Here is a 19,421-nt window from a genome sequence, read left to right on the forward strand (position 1 = left end):
AAATATGAAATAGCATGAATTTCATGTTTTAAATTCATAGTATAAAGTTTAATGTTCTGAAATGTGAGAACATCCGATTTTTAGCTTCTTACATAAATAACTGCAGGCTAAATAGCATGCTAAACATGGTACAACTTTAAATGAGATAGAAATACATCTCGTGGAAAAATTTGAATTTAGAATACTACTTGGTATGCAGGTTCACTTATAAAAAAGATTGGGCCAATCTTTCATTTATAGGGTAAGTAATACTAACCTCTTTCCTCACAATATTCTTTCTAGAGAATTTACCCAAGACAGGTAAGTCATTTTGAAAGAAGCTATTCTTTTTACATACATCTGCTAGCAATGACTTGGTTAAAAACCAGTTACATTTTGCCTTTTTTTTTTTTTTTTTTTAAATTCACATTGGCTTTTCCTTCTCTGTACCCTTTTTATTCCATGGGCATAATTTCATGCTTTAAATAGGGATGCTCTTTAAGCTGGGCAGAGTCATTTCAGATGCAGTTGAGAATAGAACGTGCTAGATTGTACTTCCCTTCCGAGTCAGCTGTTTAATAATTTAGCTCAAAAGATAATAGTATTTGGACCACAAGCTCTCCTTTTACAAATACCTGCGTCGTATTAAGTATTGGCTTGCTATTTGACAAAAGAACTGTAGAATTAAGTTTTTCAGAATCACAGTAGAATAGCGATCTTAATGTAGAACCATGTCTTCTGTACCTCTGTAACCCCTTAGTAGTGTCTACCCAGCACAAACTAAATGCTTGATACTTGTTGGGTTGAATTGATGCTTTTGAAAATCTGAATTTCTAATGGATACTATAACTTTATCTACTTCTAAGATGAAGGAAAAGGTAAGTTCCCCCAAAGTACAGGAAAATATGAATAAGGCTGGAAGTGTCAGCTGATAGAAAAGAGATAGAGTGAGCTCTGCCCACGAAAGAATACTCTATTGATCTTTGTAAGAAGTACTCCCCCGATTCTGCATTTAAGGTTGTTATGATGGGCTCCAAGTCTATCTTTCCGACCATGTCTACCATTCCTTAAACTTTAACCAAATGGATAATCACTGTACCTTGCATGTGCCCCTGTTTTTTACCTCCATATTTTTTTGTGTGTTTCCTCTGCCGGAACACTTTCCTTCCATCAAAATCTCATCTGCTCTTTAAGGTACTACTTACTACTACTCAAATGACCTTCAAGCCTTGAAATGTTCCATGATTTATTTTCTGCCAGCTTCATAGCACCCTCCTTTCTCTTCCATATTTCCACATTCCTCAGTAATTATTTTGGCATTTCTCTTATTTCCCTCCTACATTGTAAGAAAAGAGGCTGTGTTTTATTCTGATGCCCAGCTTTCGTAGTTCACTGCCTTACCATAATTGATTTAGTAAATAGTGGATAGATAGATGACAGGCAGGTGTAGGGGGATTAAATACAAAGCTAATAGAAAAACTGGAAAGTAGTGACACTATTGAGACCTCCCTGAGCTTCCACTTCTGACTCCAAGGCTAAGCTGCTTTCTCTGGGCATTTTGGAAAATCATCCAAAGGCAACATCCAGGTAACATAGCAGTTACCTGGAGACCCACTGAACCTGACTGGAGGTCACTAAATAGAGTCCATTCAGAGTGCCGCTTATCTCACCAGCATCCAGAACGAATACAGGCGTGGCCCTGCTGTCAGCAGGGGCTAAGTCATTCCTGGCATCCCTACTGGGGCTCATGGTTCTGTTATGCCAAAGACCAAGCTTCTGGATGCAGCTGAAGAGATTTGGATGAGGGCAAGTGGGTTCCAGGAACTGCAGTAAGCAGAGGCCTTGTCCTGTGAACTGCTCTGTCTTAGTTTGTACACATCAAGTTACCTAGGGGATTGTTAAGTCAGGAATAAAGGAATAAAGGACTAGGAGACAAGCAGCAGCTGAGAGAGAGAGAGAGAGAGAGAGAGAGAGAGGGAGAGAGGGAGAGAGGGAGAGAGGGAGAGAGGGAGAGAGAGAGAGTGTCTGTGTGTGTGTGTATGTGTGTGTGTGTGAAGATATGTCTACACATTTCCTTGTAATTCCATTTTCCATCTTCATTTCCAGAGCTTGGATGGAGGTAAAGAGTCATTAGAAAGCCCTTTACTGGAACATTGGTCAGGTAGCCACTTTCAATACTCTCATTTCAATGGTATCTCATAAAGAGGTGTTCACTTTACCTGAACACCTGCCTGGGTGAAGTAGCTACTTGTGTTTAGCCCTTTGAAAGGTAGGTGAGAGCACAATTATATAAATCCAGATAGTAAACAGCTATGAAAATAGCCTTTTATTTAAAGTCTGAGCTCAACTTCCTATCCCAAGAAACCTTGGATTTTTCCAATGAGATGGAATTTCTCTCCCTGCCTCAGTTACCACATCTTCCCTTAAATTAGTTGTTCATACCCATATCATACTTCGCTAAACTGTAAGTTCTATAGTTAGGGGCAGTGTTCTCCTTTGGTTCCTGTGCCTTGCACTTTTTGTATTAGGTTCATAATTGAGTGAATGTTTTAAAGGGATTCTAGACTTAGGAAAGACGTCCAGAAAAGGTCTAGTCCTTATTCTTGATTCTGGCTAAATCCAAGCCATTTCAGGCGCACAAGGATCTTGTACAGGACCACAGATGAGTGTGTTCTCACTTTCTCTAAATGCCACCTATTCCCACCCTGCCCTATTGGTTACTTCTTTTGCTCTTTTGCACAATTCTTTACAGCTAGAAAATGGCCCCACATCAACTAAATCCTTCACGTACTAGGAACTGGATTAGTGGGCTCTCAACCTTTTAAGGTAGGCTAATAGGTTTATGTTGTTTATGGCCAAGTTCTGAGAAGAAGACTAAGGACTTGATCAAGAGATGTTTGGTTTGGCATTTAACAGTTGTAGGAGGTTAAATTTTTGTATGCTGGAATGTATGTAGGCAAAAGGGTCCGTATATTTTTTTTGTCAGCAGTTATAAGGTCAAGTTAAAATGAACGAATGTCTCATCTTTGTACTGCTTTTTAATGACAAATTACTGCATCAATTACTTGTTTTTATATTCAACAATTTGGAAAGATAGAGCTTTTTACAACTGGGTGATTAATGTCACGTGATAAAATTTGTTGAAGGTCAAAAACAGATAAGTGGAAGAGGTGAACACATGTCATGCATGTTCTCAAAACTTAGCTTCCCTTTGTCTATAGAATCATGTCCAAATAGTCAAGGCTTTGACTTGGGCTGGCAAAATAAACTTTCAGAGCCTAATTTTCCTCAACTATGTGTATAAAAAAATAAGATCAGGGCTCTTCTGGAAATTAAATTATATAGTTTAAAGAGACTGACATACAGTGGTAGAAATATTGTGGTATTCAAGGTTTATTCACAATCTGTTACTAGTCTACCAGACAGCTATTTGCAGAGCTTCATATGATGCCTTCTATTCAGTTGGTACTCAAATACCTAGGAAAAGGGAGGTAGGTGCTTGATAAGTGAAATGACTAGAATTTAGGTCTCCAGTGTGTGTACAAGTTCTGAGGTAAGCACGGAGTAATACACTGGTGAAGGGATCCTTGAAGCTAGTCCGACAATGTCAGTGTCAGCTGCTCTGTAAGGGCAGGTAGATTGTTCTTTTGGGAGCCTGTCTCAATTCTGAAAGAAAGCTCTTTGATGACCTCTCCTGGCAAACAGAGGAAGGAGTGATAAGCATTTCGGAGACTGGGTTCATAATGAGAATGCTTTACAGTTTACCATGAAGGGGTGGAGTTACCATTCATTGTGTCATTTTATCTAGACATTGGACCTGTGAGGTGGATACTATTATCCCCAAATACAGAGAAACCGGGTGTCAGAGGTAATGGTCTTGTTCAAGATAACATGCCTGGGGTAGTTGCACCTCAGCCTTCTACCGCCAAGCTAGTGCCCTTTCCACGGTACTAGGAAAACCTCGAATGGGTTTAGAGAGGGAAGCTGAGAGTGAAACGTGGAGTGGGACCACCTTGGAGTCTGGGGGAGTCCTCCTGTTTTCTTTTTTTTTTTTTTTCCCCTTGCAGTTAAAAGACAACTGGTGAAATGTCCTTTAGAAAAAACTTTACAGCTAGGAAAACTTCAAGCACAAAATTCAATACTCCTGTTTTACAGATAGGAAAATTGAGGCTCCGAGGAAACAGGAGAAAATGTGAAAGAATTTGACAGTGACTATCTCTATTAACCACCTAGAATATACAGTTACCATTTCACTGTATTTGTTTTATTGAACATCTGTCCATTCTGGAGGTCTTTTTTTAATATCCTTGATTTGAATCTTTCAGTGGCAAAGAGAGTGGCTAGATGGTGATGGGGGCAAGGGTAAGAAACAGTCGGTTTATAATGTTTCCATATTAAAAAATTTTACATTTAAAAAATATTAATTTTTGAGTATTAATTTTTAGTCAAGAATTTGGGGACAAGAAAAAAGTTTCAGTCTGCAATATTTTCATTAATTTCAGGGCCAGATGAAGGGAGAGTGAAGATCATTTGTCATGTCACCCTATAAACATTTTGAAGAGAGTCCATTGATATAAAGCATAAATATGTTCCTGTTGGCAAAGACAGGAGCAGTGTTTTCTGATTATAAAGAGTGTTTGTTGGAGCTACAGGAGTGTGGAAGCAATTTCAGAAACATCATTGCCAGGGTGAGGTTTTGTTTGGGGGCGGAGGGTGGAGAAAGCTGGTCCAACTCCAGCCATACCTGCTATAAAATATATATATATATTAGTATAGCCTAGCTCATGGTATGAATTTAGATGAACCTCCCCAATGGTCTGGAGCAGTCCCACTTTTTCTGCCCGTAACTGCAGCTAAAGTAACAGGGACAAACAGGGGAAAAATATTCTTAAATCTTGCTGGAATTTTCTTGTTACGATCAAATTATGTATATGGAGGGGTGGGGACCAGGCTGGGAGGGAACTTGGAGTAGGTGCAGTTATCCCCCTAGACGTATTAAACAAGTTCTGCTCTGATGCTTTTCTTTTTGATTCTTCCAGAGACTCTGGCAGAGAGAATTCAAACAACTGCCATGGGAAGTGGGTTACAGCCTTCACAGGTCATACATGCTAAAATACCAGAGTGGAATGTCCTGATGTTTGGTGGGATTCTCAGGTGAGAAGCTAATATTAGAGGCAAATCCATCAGTGCTGTGAAATCCCTTGACTTTCATGGCAAAAAACTAAGATGATAATCTCCTCAAGGGACAAGACTCTCCTCTTTTTTAACTTCTCCCTACCTGCCACCAGAAGGCCTGGGATAGGGTTCCAAGCCCGACACTGAAATGGGGAAACAACGAAGCATTTCACAACACACGATATGCCCTTTCTCCTTTTCTTCAACCCGTGAATATATCTCAAGTTTGGCTTTGAAAAATCTCCTTCAACTCCCTCTTTTTACAGGGGAGTAAGCAGGCCAGAGAAAGGCGACATAGCTTACCTGTGTTTCTGTGGTGAGCCTGAGCACCAGAACAAGAACCCCACTTCCCAGTGACCTCTGTCCACTTCAGAAGGCGAGTGTATTTAAATAGGATGCTGGGTTTCTGAAGTTGCATAAGAAGACAGTTGAATCTGAAGAAAGGCAGGCCAAAAACAAGGCAATGCAGGTAATAGTGAAGCAGGTGTGAGAATGAGACCCATTATGCTTGGGATCTGTGTGCAGCCAGCAAATGTCGATTAGGTAGCTGGTACTGATCTGTAGCTGGTTAGTGGCCTTATGTAAAATATAATTTTCGTCGCTGGGCTCTTTGAAGGGTATATTTTTGGCTTGCCATTCTCTCTACTCTGACTTCTCGACCCAACGTTCCAATGGAAATTTTCCAGAGCAGCGAAATTTTAAAATGCATGGGCAAGAGGAGAAATAGAAATCAAAACCCTAAAACTAACCTGACAAGAGCGACTACATCTATCTATTCTAGCTCCCCCCACCCCTCACTCCCTCAGAAATAAACCTGCATCTTCTGACAGAGTTTAGTTTCACAAAATGAGATGTACACACTGATGAAACAGGAAATGTAGGCAGAGAGGCAGGAGGAGGAGGCTGGGGGCGGCGGCGAGCAAAGGGGGAAGAAGTAATGGCTTGGATGCTAGCTGAAGAAGCCTTAAAGATCCTAAAGATTATTGGGCAATAATTTTTACTTTGGAACTCATTTTGCTGTTCCAAAGAATGATAAAACATCTTAATAATTGCTTTAAATAACCACACAGCTCCATCAAAACAGCATGAAATAACACCCACATATGAGCAAACCTATCTTCTGCCACGGCTGTCTTTATAGCTTGAGAAATCCTTAAGGAAGCAACAGGATAAAAAATTGATAGAAGCATCATCTAGTCAGGGCCCTCAGGATTCTAGATTACTCCGGCCTGGGAGAGAGATGTTTGCAGGGTGCCCTGCTCGTCCTTGATATCCTGAGATCTTCAGCTGAGACAGTCAGGAAAAGGTCATTGTTTTCATTCTCTGAACATTTGGCTGGAGTGGAGATGGCAGCATTTCAGGATTTTCAGAAGTTCTCTACATCTACAAGGACTTCAACCAATCCCAAGATTTTCTTTCTATCCACTGGGATTTCAGGGTACTGTGAGACCAGAGCCTTCCAGCATATGCTCTCCTTACACTGATAGAAGGTGTTAAAAGCAAGCCAGCTCAATCAAAAAAAGGCATATTACTTTAACTCCTTAAGTCTTGTTTCTGGCTTCATAAGAGCTGCAGGAAAATAGGAGGGTTCATAATTCAAATTTCCGGAATTGATTTCTGATAGAAAGGGGCTTAGTAGAGGGATATAACAAAAAGCTAAATTTTAAGAACATGTTTCCTGCTTGCTTACCTGTTTAGAGAATTTTTGGTTTGATTCATGAATTAAGAATGCTTTATATTAGCGAGTAGAGATCCATTACCCTTTCTCAGCAGACCTTTCCAGCCCGTCAGAGTACAAGCTTTCTAGTTAACCTGAGAATCCTGATTTTGCCTGCCTCCTCGGAGTCGAGGGGGAGGGTGGGTAGAATGTGCAGAAGGTGCTCATTGAATAAATCAGATAACTCGCAGAGTGGTATTCATCATCCCTGGGCTGGGTGTGCAGCTGGACTGGGGAATAGCTGCAAATTTCAGGTCTCAACTCCAGTCCTAAAGCTGATACGGATTGTACCACCACCAAGCCCTCTGCTTGCCAGCTTCTGCTAAGGAGACAGTTGCTACAGACGCGATGACAACTCAACTCCCTTCAATTTCAGTGTGTTGCAATTAACTAAGGAATCTAATTTTCACAAAAGACTGTTATCAGTGATGGTGCCAGCTTAGCAGGGGCACCAATCTACTCTGCAATCTAATATCATGGAGCCTCACACAACCCTATTTCTTTTTTAATGATGCTCATAAAACTATTCTTTGAAGGAAAGGAACTATCTCTCATCATATTTATTTTCTCCCCAGTATTAAAAAAATAGTCTATGAAAAATATTGGTGAGCTTCTTAGAGGGATACATTTCTTATTTATTGTCAGCTTAGAAGAAAAAATAATTTGAATCAAATGACCTTTTATCTTTCTAGACTTGAACTAAAAATAGAGTTAATTTCAAGGTCTCTATCACACACACACACAGTCACACACACTCATTTTTCTTTCTATTCACTCCCGTCCTTGGTCACTCCCTATAGCCTTAGCTAAGAATGGGCTCTTGAGTGTTTGAAAGGACCAGAGCATGGCAGAGCTGAGCCATTTATTTTGGCTGCTCTTGAAACAAATGAGATATGTTTAAACTAATAAGTAGGAAGTTACTAGTCTTATCTGCTTAATTGGTGTCTCCTAAATTTGGCTCCTAGGACTAACTATAGTTTTGGAGGTGGGTGAAATCACCACCTCCTCCATGCCATATCCAATTCTCCCTCCATGCAGAAATACTGGTCTGTACATGTATAGGGTTTGAAAATCAGTACACCACTCATTATACCTAAATCAGTTTTCTCTCCTACAGTAGCAGTTGACATGTGTATTTCTGAGGCAAAATATCCTTTGTGCAAAAAGTGAACAGGAAATTAAGAGAGTATTGTCCTATTTGTTGGAGTCACCTAAAGAAATATTTGGCCTAAATTATCTAGTTCGATTTTCTATAATGATGAAACCCATGTAACTCAATGCTAAATCCTTACGATCTATACATTAATGATTATGTCTTCTTGAGCATGCTCCATAATTCATGAAGGTATTTTTGATTTTGTGATGTTTTTTTCCCCCACCACTATTCTCTTTTGATAAAGTAGAGCAAAAAGATAAAACAAATCTGCAGATTTTCCAAAGAAGAAAGGCAGTAAGAGTTGTGCGGGTCCATGTATGTGTGTGTATTTATGTGCACATCTACCTGGAGGGTACAGAAATCAGTGGCATTAAACATTTTGTTGAATGAACTTCCTGTAGACCAGCTCAAGCACCTAGAACAGTTAACACTAGGAGGGGGCTAGAGATCACCTATACTACTCTCCCCACTGTGTATTTAGAGAAACTAAAGCTTAGCCATCGGCCCAAGGCCACCCAGCGTATTAGTATCTGGATGAAAATTCAGATTATCTTTTTCACTGCTGTAATGCAACCACTCACATTTATTTTCTGCGAGGAATACCAAGTTTGGAGTAGTCTGAGAGAAGATTTTGCTGACATTCCCCCTCCGTGTCTCAAAGAGATGATCCTATTGTCTGTTGGATACTGTCGCTTAGACCTGGCAGCTTCCAGTGGGTCCACAAGTTGAATATGGTGGCAGAAGTTTAAGGACCCTGGCAAATGGCCTAGTGATTTTTCTGTCTCAGAGAGAGTCAAGACACCTCATTCAAGGAGTCCAGTTTGAAACTGAAGATTTTGCTGTTTCAGAGGAGGCACAAGGTCTTAGAACAATGGGTACTGTCTCGAGTCCCTGATAGAGGCCTAGAGCCTTTGTATGCCTGATTTACCTAGACTGCAGACTTTATGAACTTAGACCAGTAATAGATAAGGGCATCTTTAGTTTTCTTCATTAAAAATGATTTTTTCTTTTTTAAATCAAGTGAATAAAGTGCTAGTGAAAGGGGCTACTAGCCTCTCCAGAGACTCATGCAGTACTTTTTAGAATCCAGGTTTATTTCCCCTCCCTAAATAAAGTAATGATTATAGTGCTCATAAAAGATACTCAAAGCAGCTCAAAGACCGATATTCTAGACTCGAACTGGTAGTAGCTGTTCAGGTCCCTCTATTTAGCTTCCTTCTTTAGACACATATTTATGGTGAGTAAAAGGATGGTCTTAGATGAGAGACTCCTACTTCCTTGGCTTCTGTCCCTCAATGCTTCTTAGAAAAGAGGATTCTAGGTTCTATCTCATCTCATCCAAGGCTAGAATACAGTTTAGCTTTCTAGTCTACACAGGCCAAGAGAAAGGAAGGCAATGACTCATTGACCTTGGAACCTGGATGTAAGCAGCTTTATCCTTCAAGCCCCAAAGCCATATCTTTTTGGCTGCATAGTGCCTTTTCTTTACCTAAATCACCCTCGAACCTTGTCTTGGCCTGCTTTTGGAACAGCTGTAGGCATCAGCTATTGTGCCACAGGGAACAGGAGAAATTTCCCTATGGGAAGGTGCTTTATAAAGGGAGGGGTTAGACTCCCAGTGTCTGTCTCATCACTGTCCTGCCCCAAGTTGGGGATACTCAATAGATACAGGGAAAACCCACGCTGCGCAGTGCAAACCCTGATTGTCAGCTGTGTTTTGCCATCTACTTACTACTTTGATCCAAAGCCAAGACACTAAAGTGCAAAGGAAGAAGTGTAACCCCGGCATACTGGTTACTGACCAAAGCTGGGAGAACGCCACACACAAAGGCGCCATCGTTTCAGGCGTAGCGGTGTTGACAGAGTGGGCAGGGGCTGCTGGAGACAGTTCCCCCCTTTAGTTCTACAATCTACCTCGCAGACCTCCCATCTGTGAACATCTGTGTCCCTCAGCAGGATCTCCCACCCCTCACAATTCATTTCCTGGTCTCTCTCCTTTTTTTTTTTCTGTGGTGCCCTAGCTATCCTGGGACAGATCTGGCACTTCAGAGTTAGAAGGAAAGAGAAACAGTCATCTGACTTTCTTAAATGTTAAAGCTAAACAAAGCACCAAAAAGGAAAAAAAAAAGACTTATAAAAATATAATGGGGTCATCCCCCCAAACTTCCCACGCTATTCGCGGTACATGATATGTCAGAGTCTGATGAACAGACTTTCTGAACGCTGCTATCTCTTTCCACCCGTATATATCTTAGCCGCAGCTTCAATACTTCCCTTTCAGCTCTTAAAACTTCACTTTGTGGGACCACTATGTAATCTGTTCCACCCCACTGACCCCACCTTCCCCAATATACACCCACTCGCAATCCATTCCAAAGAGACTCTCCAAAAAAATAGACATCTGAAAAAAGTGCATCTGTTTACACTCAGTCTATGCATATTATTTCTTGAGATTGTTACTTTTTTTTAACCATAAAAAAGATTGCATATTGGCAATACGATGAGAAAACCATGGCGGCCATTTCTGGGTGGTGGTGGGGAGTAGGTGAGGTGGATGTGGAAGCACAGAAGCGACGGGGCTCAGAGGGGGGCAGGCGTGATCTCTGGCCTTGAGACATGAGGACTGAGGTGGGGTTATCTTGATTCTCAATCCTTGGGCCTCTGAAGTGTCCCCTCATTTTAGTCACTCCCTTCTTTTCTCTCCACTTTTTCCCATTTCCACTACCCGTACCCCGGCCGCACAACCCTCTTGAAGCAGAGGCAGAATGGCTTTTTGGCATGTGTCCACCTGGGCCAGTTTGAAGATAGGCATGGCATTTGCAGGGGCGCGATGTGGGACACACACCAGAGCAAGCTTATTTGTGACTGTTTCCACTCTGGGAAAAAATTGTCCATCACTTCTGTGACTTTCAAAATTTAAGCAGTTACTAGGCTGATAGGTTAAGAAAAATCTTTTGTTCTTGTGGTTTTGCATTAATATTAAGCATGAATATATATTATATATTACATTGCTTTCCTTCCGCTCTGGGGCAGACTGTACTCTCCTTCCAAACAGGAAACTGCACAGCCTGTGGACTCAAAATTTTTGAAAGCTGTTATGCCCCCCACTCCCCACCCCCCACCCTTAACCCTTCCCTTCCTCCCGACCCCTCAGTTCCTATGTTAGAAAATTTCTTCCCTCCCCCCTCCCACCCGCCCGCTCCCGGGTAAATAGATAGTACCACGTTCTAAGATTCATGCATCCCTGCCTTTTGCTGTTGCACATACTGCAGAGAAAGAGAGACTTGTGCATGTGTGCCCCCTCCCTCTCTTCCCCTCACTTCCTCAGGCTCTCAGATTCCTGTGCTATTCTCACTGTGCGCTTTCCCAGCCTCCCCCATCCCGGACCCGTCACTGGTTGTGGACATCTTCCCTGCGGACAATCTTATAGATGATCCAGTAGAACATGTTGAAGATGAGGAAGGCCATGGGGAAGCCGATGCGGGATATTTTGTCGATCTTCTTGGCCCTCTGGATGAAGAGTTTTCGCATCTCCTCCGGGGACTTCGATGGCGCAGGAGGCGGGTTGGTGGTGTTGTTATTGTTGGCGCCCTTGACCGAGATACCATCCTTGGCCTGCAGACAGGCTGGGCCCATCCCGTAGGCGGAGAAGTTGAAACGGCCCTCTCCAGCCTCATCCTCCTGGAATAGATTCAACATGGGGCTCTACTTAAAATAAGACAGGGGCCGGGCACCCTCCCTGCAAGGCACTCCCCTGGGGGCCGGGCCATGCCCATCTGGACCTCCCTGCTTGCCTGCACCATTTCAGGTTTCTGAAGGCGCTGTAGCGGGCTGGGGAGTTATGCCTTATAGAGGGGCGCCCCTCACATGCTGAAACAGATGCAGACCAGGGGATAGGAATGTGGCATAGGGTCTCGAGACCTGCGTTCAAATGTTGGCTCTGTCACTTGCTGGCTGTACGTTAGGAAAGTCACCTTCTTCTGGGAGTCTCAGGGTTTTTTATTTCATTTTTTTCTATGCGTGGTGGTTAAGAGTCCTCCCACTGCCTCAAAAGGTTCTTTTGACCATCAGAGATTATAGACGAGCACGTACTCTGAATGCCATTTTGTTAGAAATCCAGGGGACAATTTGGAGGGATCCCCTGCTTTGCCTCTGTTGCCTCCTTGCCCTCTTTCCCCACCCCATTCCCCAGATAATGTTTTCCTGTGTGTGTGTGTGTGTGTGGGTGGGTTGGGGGGAGGGGGCAAGTGTCCAGGAGGGAGCAAGAACTGTGGGCCTCACCTCCATTTCACCAGCCGGGGAAGCCACAGCTGCTTCCTACCTCCATGTTCCCACATCAGGCAGTTGGGACCTCAGACACACCTCTGCGTTTTTATCAAGTTATCATTCAAGAGCCTTCATTACTTGGCTCCAACTTACCTTTACAGGCTTTTTTCTCTCTCCTCACCATATGCTTTTCACACCTGCCAGTTTGTTGCACTTTCTCAGTCATCCCTGTGCATTCCCACCTCTCCCCGCGTACGCTCACTACCAAAAATGCCCGCTGCCCTTATCCTTCTGATTTCTCCTTTTCCTGCCTCATGGTGACCTTGCGCTAATCTGAATCATGGGGACACTCTTGTTGCTCTCATCATGTCTAGCTTTGTTTTTTTTTTTTTTTTCCATTTGAGCTCTGAGGTGGCACTGAGAGTCTCAGCTTAGCTGTTGATTCACGGTGTGGCTCTGGAGAAGCTTTATCAGCTCACATCGCCCGCCTGGATAGTGGGAGCTTTTAGAGGAGCAGCCCTGTCTGCTTGTTCCTGCGCAGGGCAGGGCCAGCCTAAGAAGCAACGCAGTGCAGGAGCCACTGGTGCCTCTCCAGCTCTACTCTTGCCACCCTAGGTCAGGTCACCGTCTCGTCACGACTTCAGCATCGTCTGCCCACTGCCTTCAGCCTATGCCCACCCGCAACTCATCTGGGTTCTTATAACAGATCTTATTGGTCATCTTTTGCTTAAAACTTTTTAATAAGCTGACACTGACTTCAGGATAATTAAAGTCTATAGATGGTAAACAAGGTCTTTGATGACCTGGACCCTGTCTACCTCTCTAGTCTCATGTGTCATTCTGTGCTCCAGTCCCCCTGAAGTATTTCCTTACATTCAAAAGTGCCATGTTCCCTCTCCCTCTCTTTAACTCGGCCTCTCTTTGAGTTGTCCCCTCAGCCTAGAACACACTCCTCACTCCACCCTGCTTCCAACTCCTTCTTTTTCACTGAACTAATTCTTACGAGCCTGCCCTGAATGCAAAGATAGGCCAGGTGTCCCTGCTGTGTGCTCCATAAGGTTCCTGTACATCTCCCCCACCCTTTTTACAGCCATTAAACACATTGTATTCCTCAATTAAAGTCTGTCTCTCCCATTAGACTGCAGGCTCCAGGAAGGCGGAGGCAAAGTCTGTCCTGTTCCTTCCACCCTCAGCGCTGAACATAGGAACAGGGTAGTATCACTATGAGCTGGGAAAGGGGGAGGTTCAAAGGGGAAGGGCCCTTTGGTAGTGCGTGTAAGGCAAGGTAGTGCGTGTGGGAATGCACAGGGATGACTGAGAAGGTACAACACAACTGGCAGGTGTGCAAAGCATATGGCAGGGGACGGAATTTATGAACATAGTTCTTGGACGTAAGCTGAAAACAGTCAATATTTGTTGAATAAGTAAGTGTTGACTTGCATATCTTCACCAGTCCTAGTCTTTTTTTTTTTTTTTTTTTTTTAATGGGTTGTATTCCTAGCACCAGCACCACAAGGATTTGGGATATACGATAAATGCTCAAGAAATCTTTGGCAAATGAATGAATCTGGCCTAACATCCTCATTGCATAAGTGGAGGAAAAAAGAATTGCTGTAGTGCCTGGCAAATAGGTGCTCAATCAATGTTTGTCAATGATTATGGCAACAGTAGAGGGTTTGTATCAGGGCCAAGGAGAGGAGTTGGGGAAGCTGGTTAATTACCGGACTCTGGGCCTAGAAGGAGGACTGGGTCCACCTCCGTTGCTTGCCATAAATGGGCCCTTGCTGCAGGGTGGGATGTTGGAAAATCTTTTCACTGGGTTCTAGTTATGTAGAGAGAAGCACCAAATTGACTTTCTATATAATTTCGGGTGAATTATTCTCTGCTTTCCTTATCTGTTAAATATGGGAACGGGAGGGGTGGAGGTAGGTGTGTGGACCGGAGGCAGCCAGAAGGGACATTCCCTAGAAACGACTAGACAGAGGCTTGCTATTTCTCTTCCACCCAGCAGGTGGCAGGAAACGAATGCCTAGCTGCATCTGGAGCTGCTTGGGGATGGAGCAGGGGAAATCTAGTCGTGTTCTCTAGAACCCTGGGAGGGTGGTAGTGTGCCTGCCCAGTCAGGCTCGCCTAGGTTTCCTAATATTCTGACTAATGAGGCCAGCCAGGAAATTCGAGAAACAGATGTTTTCTGCCCAACAAATGAGGTGACCTGAGAGGATGCTGGGAGTTGAGATCACAGGCTCTGAGAAACTCGGGCACGCCGCTAGTTCCTCTTCACTCGCCATATGAGACTTAAAATCCTCTCTGCACACTTCCTTCTAAAGGGAGGTTTCTGCAGTGCAGGCTCGTACACAGCCAAAATACAAGCCGCATCCAGAGGGGCTAACTTCAAAGGAAGCTCTTCTTCATGATGAGTCCGTTTCGGTGTCTCTGTAGTTTCTGACATTTGCACCAAGTTCAGAGCTCTTAGGAACAAGGTCACACTAATTCGAACACATACAAGGGACCAGGCAGGAGAAATGTGAGTGATGAAGTGAGCTGGTTTGAAAAAACAATCCAGTTCGACGGGACCGTGGTAAACTGGAAAATGCATTCTCTACCGAAGGCAGTTCCAGTGCACCAGTACCATGTGGGGTGTGCATCCAGTGGGACCAGAGGCTGTGATTTTTTGAGTGAAATTAGAAGCGTGATTTTTAAATGCTGGCACCTTATTCCATATTTTTAAGACACTACTGGTGAAATTAAAAATATTTGCATGTTGACCTCCACCTTGGGATCAATCTTAGTTCTTATTTAAAATCCAGTAACTGCAGGACTATTTTTATCTGCTTCAAGATGGAAGCATTGGTGAACAGATCATCAAGCGATGCTGTATGGTCGATGTTTTGAGAAGAACCATGGGTCCCCCAGCACCTCGCCTGCCTTTGCCATCAGTGCCGCCGTGATCCTGGTGCCTGGCTCCTCGCTGCTGTCATTGGCACAGGAGGAACGGACAGGATGCGCTCGGAGCTCTTCCAGCACTAACATGCCGTGAGAAAGCAAGGAGGGAACTGAGCAGGAGAATCTGATCAAATCTGGCTTGTGGTCTTATTCACACTTTCCCTGGCTAGAGAAAAAGCTTCTGTTTTCCTATAGTGTTTAAAAGTGGTAGAGATTTGGCAAGGGTGGAGGCAGCCTTTGAACGTACTATGAGCCCACCATATTACACATCTGCAGGGGGCTCCATTCACATTTTAGTTCGTGCAGATAAGGCCCTCTGGAATTGTGCAGTGTACCATCTAGCGGCCTGGTGCTAGCCAATTATTTTGGACTTAGTCTTCCCAAATAAGTGTCTCTTCAACAAATGTATTAACCTTTTAGCAGAGGGAAATGCAAAAATCCACTAGCCCATTGGATAAAAAGACAAATAAAAGGTAAATCCCAGAGATAGTTGTTTTTGGTCAGTTCCTTGCTTAGATTATTTTAAGAGTTAGAGGCTAGGTATCCAATGACAGTTATGGAAGGACTAAAACTAGGGGTCTTTTAAGAAGTCCTGTCTAGCTTGCTGCACCCAAGATAGTTTCTTCTTCCAGTGCAGGTTATATCTGAACTTCCATAGACATCTTCTGACTTGGAATGTCTGCCTTCTGCCCATGGTAAACTGTTAGAAGTTAATTGAATCAGATTGCTAATATTTAAGAAACATATTGATGGAAATCTCTACCTGTGTAATCATTTTAATCCCTGGAACTTGTGAGGCAGGAGCAATATTTAAAGTTACTTTGGCATCTGATTTTATCCTCACCACAGTCCCCCATTATGCCATTTAGTCCATTTTACAGAAGGAGAAACTGAGCCCAGAAAGAGGCTAGTTTGAAGTTACATACCAAAGAGAGTAAAGAGGCAGAGTCCTTTGTCATAGCACATTGTAGCTGGGTTTTCAGCTGTTTTAAGTAGGTTAATCTATAGCTGCTAGGGGCTTGATGTGTGGCAGGTGTATCGTGGGACCTGACAGGTCATAGTGTATGGGTTCTTGGTTGACCTAATCTGTTGCTGGAGAAACTTCCAGGCAGGCTGTCTGAATTTCTTTGTCTATTAGTTTATTCCTTTCTATTTGTTCAGCAAATGCCTATTGCATGCTCACTATTAGGCATTGTGTTAGGCACCAGGGATGTACCACTGAACAAGAGTAGACATGGTCTTTGTCCTTATGAAGTTTATAAGTCAGCGGAAGAGATAAGCATTAAAAAATGACGTCATTGAATGAATAATTACAAATCAAATATAAATGTTTAGAAGGAAAGAATCCAGGTCCACTTAGTACATGGCCTTTGCAAGCACACATAGCATCTTTGTGCAAATTAGAAAAAAGGCATGCTCCTCTTGGGCATAGGAATTAGAGTCCTTTCCTCTGGCTGATACAGTTCATGCCAGGGCATGGCTTAGAGAAGCCTGCCTACTTGGCTAAGGGTTCTTGTAGACTATTACCTACGTGGCCATCCTCAACAACCTTGCAAAAGAACTGCTATCTAGGACCTACACCTTGACTAAGATACTGGGGAAAGATGTCTCAGCCGAGAACTGGAAAATGAGTGGGCTATACCAAGCAAAGTGCACTGGAAGAGCAAGGAGGCGAGAACAAGATACCTAAAGTTCTATATGTATATCTGAGAAGCAAAGGAGAAAGTGATGTGAAGCCGAGGCTGGAGAGAAGAGCAGGTTCTGTGACCCCCAGAAGAAAGGTCTCCTGAGGAAGAAGTTAGGGACCAGGGTGTGGAGCCTGTGTGCTCCTATAGGCTGCACACTCTCTAGTGGCATTTGCTGGTTGGAACACAACCTCCGAGCTAATGGAGATTGGTGACCTTTCAGAGATGGCCTGACAGATTTTTCTTTATTCAGCCCTTCAGTGAGAGAATCCACTCTTGGGTAGGATTTTGCTTGATGTCTCTTTTTTGGAGGTAGGAAACAAAGCCTGGAACCTGGACATTTTACTCTAGGATTTTACCTTTCGTGGTACAATTTCCTTCTGCAAACCAGGTTGCATGGAAATAATACAACCTTGCAGAAAACACTCATAAACATCTCTCAGCCTGCCATGCTTTGGGTTTTTAGCTAGTTGTTATCTTGGCCCCATTAGCATTTGCTCCATCAGTTCTGTCTTCAGGTGTAACCTGATAATTTCTGTAGTATTATTATGGTTGGAAGAGTTTCTGCTCATAGTCCCAATCAGCGCAATTATTTATGGGAGGAGAAGCTAGGACTTTAATCCCTATTTTGTGCCTGCCTTACCCACTGAGAACAATGGTCCAATCAAACAGATATGACAAGACAAGGCTGCCTGGAGCTCTTCTGTTTGCCGCCAACTGCCCCTCCTTAGGCAGTGACCTAAAGGCCTACCTTGTGATGTCTTCGCTTCCTCCTGAATCGGAGCAGCTCTTTGTGCTGTCGAGACACAAAGTTGACAGCAGCATACTCAAGCAAGGCCGAGAACACGAAGAGTAGGCACACTGCCATCCAAATGTCAATGGCTTTCACATAGGACACCTGAAGTGGGGTGGGGGAAAGTGAGGGTAGAGGAGAGCGAAATACTTAGTATGGTGGAACGTTTTCTGCTTTTTAGTAACTCCCACCATCACCCATTGCTGTACCCTCCTCAGCATGGAGGATGCAGAGGAAAACAAGAAAAATGCATCAAGAAGACTGGGCATAATATTGGGAAGAATGGAGTACTGTTCTTAGAAGAGCACTAAAGAGAGGTGGATGGTGTATCTGGCATTATTATTTAGTGGAACAGAATGCTGTGTTTAGTCTAAGGGTGATAAGAACAGGCACCTCATGTTAAAATGGAGAACGTCAGTGAAAATGGTGCAGTAAGATCTTTGAAAACTCTCTCCTTCGTAAAAGCAACATGAACACCAGCAAAAACGATCAGAATAAACGTTTTCAGGGCTCTGTTAATTAGCCAAAGGCTAACACCAATCCTGTGAGCGTTTATTTAAGAAAAACAGCTGAATCTCAGTAAGAACAGCAAGCTTTGTGGCATTTAAAAACAGCTTCATTGAGATATAATTTACATACCAAACAATACGCACACACGTAAAGTGTACAATTTGATGGTTTTTATGTATTCATAGATATGTGTGACCATCATCACAGTCGATTTTAGAAATTTCATCACCTCAAAAAGAAACCTAGTAACTTTTACCTATCATCCTCCTATTCTCTCAGTTCCCCAACCCCCTGTCCTAAGCAACCAGTAATCTACTTCTGTCTCTATAGATTTCTCAGTTCTGGACATTTTATATTAATGGAATAATAAATAGGTGGCCTTTTTTGATGTATATCTTTCCCTTAGCATAATGTTTTCAAAACTTATCCATACTGTAGAATGTATCAGTATTTAATTTTTTTTTTTTATGGCCTAATAACATTCCATTGCGTGGATATAGCAATTTGTCGATCTATTCATCAACTGATGGACATTTGGGTGATTTCTATCTTTTGGCTAGCATGAATAATGTGGCTATGAACTTCTGTGTACAATTTTTTGTGTGGACATGTTTTCATTTCCGTTCGGGCTTTGTGGTGTTTTAAATTGCCCTGTTTCTATCCTCCCATCCCCAGCTCCATGCTAGCCTTGAAAACCAATAGTCTGCAAGTACAGTGAAAACCAGCAGAATCCTGGAAGCCAGTGAATGTGGCAGAACAGCGTTGGAGCTTCTTTAAAGCTCCATTCCCAGAGAGTTGTCATTATTTGATCTGCCCTGTGGTTCACTGAAAGACCCCCACTCAGAAGCCTGTCTTTGCCTGACTTGGAGCTGGCCCATTGTGAACAGCATTTTCCCTGGGGGCATTCGTGGCAATTGTTGAATATCAGGTCATCCAGAGGCAGTACGTAACAGTTGAAGCAAACAGGTTGATCAAAAAACTTTAAAGGAAAAGCTGGGGAATCAGATGTCCTTAGGGGGCTTTAGAAAGCTCTGAGTATTCCTAGGACTCCGTGTGCATGCTTAGGCCTTGTGCAAGCCAAGGGAAGACCTGAGAGGGTCCTTAGTGCTCAACTCTGGCTAACCTTGATGTGCCGAGCAAGCAGAAAGTGGAGGCTAAGGAAAGTTATAAACTCCCTGACTGAATGTTGAAGTTGTT

General features: G+C 43.1%; 1 protein-coding gene and 1 long non-coding RNA gene across 6 annotated transcripts in view; one reads left to right on the top strand and one right to left on the bottom strand.

Moving 5' to 3' along the window:
- The first annotated feature begins 4,485 nt into the window (after window positions 1-4,485).
- LOC112475225 lies at window positions 4,486-7,410 on the top strand. The gene is made up of 3 exons (XR_003044612.1): window positions 4,486-4,667; window positions 5,019-5,133; window positions 5,421-7,410. It is a non-coding gene; the product is annotated as an uncharacterized LOC112475225 (long non-coding RNA).
- Window positions 7,411-11,255: 3,845 nt separating this feature from the next.
- GLRA1 (glycine receptor alpha 1) overlaps window positions 11,256-19,421 on the bottom strand; it is a 71,947-nt gene continuing 63,781 nt past the window's right edge. For 2 of the 5 annotated variants that reach the window (XM_006906434.1, XM_006906435.2), the window contains 2 exons: window positions 17,673-17,819; window positions 11,256-11,708 (listed from right to left, as the gene is read on the bottom strand). In XM_006906434.1, the coding sequence (XP_006906496.1) occupies window positions 11,418-11,708; window positions 17,673-17,819 (438 nt within the window). In that variant the 3' untranslated portion in view covers window positions 11,256-11,417. Of the gene's footprint in view, window positions 11,733-14,608; window positions 14,615-17,672; window positions 17,820-19,421 lie in introns of all 5 variants that reach the window. The other 3 variants (XM_025043156.1, XM_006906433.1, XM_025043157.1) reach the window with 3 other exon arrangements.

The sequence above is a fragment of the Pteropus alecto genome, unplaced genomic scaffold (genome assembly GCF_000325575.1).
Source record: "Pteropus alecto unplaced genomic scaffold, ASM32557v1 scaffold40, whole genome shotgun sequence".
NCBI lineage: Eukaryota > Metazoa > Chordata > Mammalia > Chiroptera > Pteropodidae > Pteropus > Pteropus alecto.